Source organism: Anarrhichthys ocellatus, unplaced genomic scaffold, assembly GCF_004355925.1.
Source record: "Anarrhichthys ocellatus isolate YVR2014 unplaced genomic scaffold, GSC_Weel_1.0 scaffold3626, whole genome shotgun sequence".
NCBI classification, from domain to species: domain Eukaryota; kingdom Metazoa; phylum Chordata; class Actinopteri; order Perciformes; family Anarhichadidae; genus Anarrhichthys; species Anarrhichthys ocellatus.
In genome coordinates this window covers 1-5,439 of record NW_022283600.1, presented here as the reverse complement: position 1 = coordinate 5,439, position 5,439 = coordinate 1, and the positions used below count along the sequence as shown (strand labels likewise).

Genomic DNA, 5,439 nt, shown 5'->3' with positions numbered 1-5,439 from the left:
CGTTGCATTCAACACTTGTCATCACATGGGTGTGGCATGGGACTAACAGTGGTGTCATAGAAGCATTGCTCTGACATGAGTCTACTGTCATGCTGCTGTACCTACTAAACAGCCCTTCTGTGACTTCAGACGACTGAAGTGTTTTGTTCAATAAATCTGTGCATCCTCTGAGAGATTCTGGTCCATGTGTGTCGTCTGTAAACATTTCCATTCCTCATCATGTCCACCAAAAAGGACTGAGTTAGTAATTGAAAGTGTTCACTGGTTCATTCACTTTTTGAAATGAAAGCAGCATTTTTTTTTTCTGGCGACAGTTGAATTGTGGGCCGTAAAACCCAAACACCACTCTGAAAGATATGAAGCTCGTACAGCTGAGGATAACTGCATAGTCGGGACATTATCAGCTGTGGCTTCCTGTGATTATGACAATCTGTGTCTTATCACATTGGCTCCTCTCCTTATACACCAACAATTTCACAGCCCAAGACAATTCAGTCACCATCCTTAAGTATGCTGATGATTTTTTCCACGTGTATATATATATATATTTTTTTTTTTTTTTGCTGGCGGAAAAAGTAAAAAAACAAACAAAACAAAACATTGACCTATTTTTTTTTTTGCTTGTGTAAATGGACTTGCATAATGGCGCCCAGTGTTGCCAACTTGGCGACCTTCTCACTAAATCTGGCGCCTTTCCAAATCCTCGTGGCGATTTATTTGCAGTTACTGTCCTCAACGAGCAGTGGGTGCTGCCGTGAGCCCCTCCGCCGTCCCAAAGCACTCACAGGCGGGCAGTCTCACAGTAGTCTCACACAGTAGTTTCAGCGACAGCCAGAGAGAAGAGGCGACGCACTCTCCGCGTCCAAACTGCAAATGAATCGCGCATGCGCTAAGCGGCAGCTGATGCTGCCCATGTTTGCAGAGCGGTTTGTAGATATAAATGTCTTATTAATGAGATGGTTAATGGTTATACGGACTGACAATCCCTCTGTTATGACGGGGATTAACAATGGGGTCCATAAGAAGTGATGGAAAAAGAGCCAACAGAAGAAAGTTCATTTGTAGTTCTAAACATATTTGAGGTGTTTTTTACTCACTTTTTGAAATTATGGAAATTTGGTAATGACGTCATTTAGCAACTTTTAGGACAGCCAATAGCTGCTTTACTTACTGAGGAGGTGGCGACACAGGTGACGCCGTCTTTTGTTCAGATTTTAAGTTCCGTTTTTGGAGAAATGGTACCGAACTAACCTTCAGTAGATAAAACCCAGCACAGTTCTAGACTCATCAGAACCAGAGCAGGTAAAGACATGGACCTTGGTGAGTATCACTGTTCTTTGACAATACTGATATATTTCTTTGAAAGTACTGATAGTTTTTTGATATAGGCTTGTCTTATTAAAAAATAAGTAATGATAGTAACCACAGCAAATATCTTTGAATAAACCAGATGAACTGTGAATGTTGATTTCGATGTTTATCCTGCATTTCAGGGACTGCTGCGTATATAGTTGGAGGTAAGACTTTGTACAGCCTTCATGGATCACATGTGTTTACTTTTTAAACTGGTGCTTTTTAAACAGACTTTAATGTAAAGTGCCATTTACTCAATTGATATCATTCATGATCCATGTTAAAGTAGCCTGACAAATTAGACCATGAACAACAACGTTCTCTCTGCTGTGTGGTCCAGGTGCAGTAGGTGCTGTGGTCGCGGCTCCTGTTGTTCTGGGAGCAGCAGGTTTCACCTCCGCTGGGATCGCAGCAGCCTCCATTGGTGCTAGTATGATGTCGACTGCTGCAGTTGCTAACGGAGGAGGAGTGGTAGCAGGCGGTCTGGTGGCTGGTTTGCAGGCAGCAGGTAAACAAACATTCTTTAATTTTAAAAATATTGAAATTTTGTGGTTTTTAAAAAAAAATCTTAATGATTTGATCATTGCTGGGATGATAATCACAGGGGCATTATGTTCCCTTTTATATCTTTCTGAAGTATCACAAAATGCTACACAGGTGTTTGCAAACCTGGAACTGAAAGAAACAATCATTTCAGAAAGATATTAGTAGCTCTTGGTTTTCAATACAGTGTTTTTACAATATAATGACACCACTGTGTGTAATAATGCTACTGTTATTTAGTCCTTTAGTTTGAGAACAAGACTTTGTCAGCTTCTCTGTAGCTCCATATTCTGATATGAATTGTGTTCTCCTGCTGCAGGTGCAGCTGGTCTGTCTGGAGCTGCCACTGCAGCTGTGGCAGCCACCGGAGCAGTCATCGGAGCAGCAGTGGAATCGCTGACTGGCTGAGAATCATGAAGGAACAAGACGCAGTTACAATACTTTTACTTTTGCCAAATGAAGGAGGCAATAGCAAATTACATCAGTATATTACCTAAAGAACACTTTTGTCATCTCAGACAACTGATTTGTTTTGTTCAATAAATCATTGTAACCTGTGAAACATACTGGTTCAGTCTTTTGTTTGTAAATGTTTCAATTCCTCATAATCACCAGAAGCAGGTTTCCTGCTTCTCTCTTATAGATTTCCCACCGTATCAAACAGCTGTTTGTATTTTATACCTTGAAAACAATTTAACAAAACCTAAAACAATAAAATCTTACTTGACATGACAACTTGCCAACAATAATATCAACAACCTGTTACTATGAGAACAGGTTTCTGTACTAAATAACATTCAAACTCATGTTGAGCTCTGGGATGTCTTGATATGCTCCAACACTAAACCATCCAGCATGCTCCACATGCACAGGCTTTCATCTGGAGCTAAACATGGATGCAACTATGTCTGTCTGTGTGTGACGGTGATGTGAGAATCAACACAAGAATGAGGCTGGAGAGTCATTTTCAGGCCTTTTCTCATTGCACATTGTCATTCAACACTTGTTTTGTCTCCTCACTGGAATGTGAGTCGTCACATGTCAATCATGCCAACATGCTGATGTTCAGCAGGTATAATGTTAACTATGTTCACCATTGTAGTTAAGCATGATTAAACACACTAAACACAAACAGCTGAGTCTGATGGGAATGTCATTAGTTTAGCAGAGCAGCACGTTTCTTAGCTCCATCCAGTCTGAGATTGCCAAGTACCAGCTCCTTATTGAAGAGGAAAATCAGAAACTTAAAAGATATAGAACCAAAATATTGAGCAATACACTTAAATCAAATATTAACTCAGACCACATCAACAAAACACCAGCAGAGACTTTTCCCCCGTGAAACACAGAATCCTCCTACAGTTGTATACAGACACGTATTTCCACTATATCTGTAACAGCTTGATGCTCATCACTGGATATGTTTCTGTAAAACAAAAATGAGCTTTTCATTTTCACCCAAACACGACATGAAGGGACCTGAGGAAGCTTTGCTGCAGGTGATAACGTTCACATAGGAGGGAAATACCACCCTCCACTGATAAAGGTTCAGTATTACATCAAACTGTTTTCACACAGTTAAGAGTCATCCATCATGTATTTAAGATATGCCTTCACTCAAACAGCAGATTTCACTGAATTATCCCTTTTTTATTGCAATTAACTGTTGGTATACATGAATATAGATGAATACGTTTTAACCCTTAAAGCAGGCTTTACATGCTGGAATAACACTATTATGATCTCTTAAGTATAAATACTTCACATTGTACTTTATTTACTTTGACCTTGATAAAAGCCACCACGACCTCCAGAGCCAAAACATTATTTTCTATCGTGGCTTAAAGATGAAAGTTTGTCCTGAATGCAGGTTTGAAGGAGCAGTCACAACTGAACTGGTTTAGCAACTCTTCAGTGTTTGTCTTTAGTCTTTGTTGTTATGTTCTAAATATAGTGATGACCTACCACCTCAGGAATTTAAATACTTGTGTTTATGTGGGTGGAATGGACTCTGTGAAGCTCTCTTTTGATCAGACTTGAAGTTTAATTTTTGAATAAATGGTACGTATAAATTGATGAAGTGGTACCTAACTAACCTTCAGTATATAAAACCCAGCACAGTTCTAGACTCATCAGAATCTCTGTGACGCCCCCTTCTGTTCAGATTCGCCCAGTTTCATTTCATGAGAAATGATACTCACCCTCAGTATATAAAGCCCACCGCCCAAGCTCATCAGTAGCTACTACTACAGCAAGAGATGGGACTATGTGAGTATCACTGTTCCTTTCACAATACTGATTTACTTTCACTTATATGCTTTTATTACAGAACCACAGCAAATGTTGATTTCGGTTTTCATCTTATCTTTCAGTGACGTTTGTTGCACTCGGAGGAGGAGCAGGTATGACTTTGTACAGACTTTCTGGATCAACCGTTTTTACTTTTCCAACTGATTCTAACAGGTTTATTGTAACAAAAAAAAGAAGACAAAAAAAACATTTACACGCAAAAATGAAATCATGCATCATCCATTTTAAAGTGGCCTGAGAAAGTAGCACACTATAATTAACAACAAAGGTCCCTCTGCTGTGTTGTTCATGTGCAGCGGTTGGTGTGGTCGGAGCTCCTTTTGTTCTGGGAGCCATAGGTTTCACCTCCGCTGGGATCGCAGCAGGATCCTATGCTGCCGGCATGATGTCAGCTGCTGCAGTGGCTAACGGAGGCGCAGTGGCAGCAGGGAGCACAGTGGCTGTTTTGCAGGCATTTGGTAAACATCGTTACTTGATTTTAAAAAATGTATTTGAATCTTGTGGTTTTAACTGTTGTATCTTAATGGTCATTTCGCATTGTTGTTTTTTTAGCTTTGGGCTAAGTGTTAGGTAGAATTTAATGACACGGCTGTGTAGTCTATAATAAGGTTGGTGTTTTTAGCTTGAGGACAAGACTCGGCTTCTCTGTAGCTCCATGTCCTGATGTAAAACGTATACTCGTGCTGTAGGTGCAGCTGGTCTGTCAGGAGCTGCCACTACAATGGTAGCCAGCGCTGGAGCAGGCCTCGGAGGAACTCTGCTAGGACTGGCTGCACTTATCTGAAAATCATGAAGGACACATTTTTTTTTACAACTTTTGCCAATTAGGAATGCAATTGTAAATTACACCAGTTAATTTCCTAATCAGCATTTTTGTCATCTCAGGAAACTGAAATGTTATAATAAATCTGGCTGTTAAAGATACTGGTTCAGTGTGTCTTCTGTAAATAATTACATTCCTCAAAAGGTACTGGGTGAGTAAATTATTAACTTGTGGGCCGTAAAACCAAAACACTGAGCTGAAAGATGCAATAAATCTCGTACAGCTGTGAGGAAGGAGATTATCAGCTGTTGTATTATAACTGTGATTGACACCTTTTCCTTCACACACAGTCACCTCAACCATTGTTATAGTAACATTGAATGCTGCTTTGCGGTAACAGGCTTTTCAAATTGAAGCTAAAAATGAATGCAACGATGGTGGCGTCTTTCTATGATGGTGATGGGTGAGTC

The 5,439-nt window shown here is 40.0% G+C and overlaps 2 protein-coding genes across 2 annotated transcripts; both read left to right on the top strand.

The window, feature by feature from the left end:
• Positions 1 to 1,218: 1,218 nt before the first annotated feature.
• LOC116379046 (interferon alpha-inducible protein 27-like protein 2A) lies at positions 1,219 to 2,458 on the top strand. The gene is made up of 4 exons (XM_031840966.1): positions 1,219 to 1,320; positions 1,494 to 1,517; positions 1,694 to 1,861; positions 2,216 to 2,458. Exons 1-4 carry the CDS (start codon positions 1,311 to 1,313, stop codon positions 2,302 to 2,304), a joined length of 291 nt encoding a protein of 96 aa, XP_031696826.1. The 5' UTR covers positions 1,219 to 1,310; the 3' UTR covers positions 2,305 to 2,458.
• Positions 2,459 to 4,088: 1,630 nt separating this feature from the next.
• On the top strand, positions 4,089 to 5,130 carry LOC116379045 (interferon alpha-inducible protein 27-like protein 2). Its single transcript, XM_031840965.1, has 4 exons — positions 4,089 to 4,164; positions 4,269 to 4,298; positions 4,503 to 4,664; positions 4,896 to 5,130. Exons 1-4 carry the CDS (start codon positions 4,155 to 4,157, stop codon positions 4,988 to 4,990), a joined length of 297 nt encoding a protein of 98 aa, XP_031696825.1. The 5' UTR covers positions 4,089 to 4,154; the 3' UTR covers positions 4,991 to 5,130.
• The last annotated feature ends 309 nt before the right edge of the window (positions 5,131 to 5,439 follow it).

Excerpts from the sequence above, each read along its gene's own strand:
- LOC116379046 (XM_031840966.1), top strand. Across the intron at positions 1,518-1,693 it reads TGCTGCGTATATAGTTGGAG|GTGCAGTAGGTGCTGTGGTC; the intron begins GTAAGACTTTGT and ends TGTGTGGTCCAG. Across the intron at positions 1,862-2,215 it reads GGCTGGTTTGCAGGCAGCAG|GTGCAGCTGGTCTGTCTGGA; the intron begins GTAAACAAACAT and ends CTCCTGCTGCAG.
- LOC116379045 (XM_031840965.1), top strand. Across the intron at positions 4,299-4,502 it reads TGCACTCGGAGGAGGAGCAG|CGGTTGGTGTGGTCGGAGCT; the intron begins GTATGACTTTGT and ends GTTCATGTGCAG. Across the intron at positions 4,665-4,895 it reads GGCTGTTTTGCAGGCATTTG|GTGCAGCTGGTCTGTCAGGA; the intron begins GTAAACATCGTT and ends CTCGTGCTGTAG.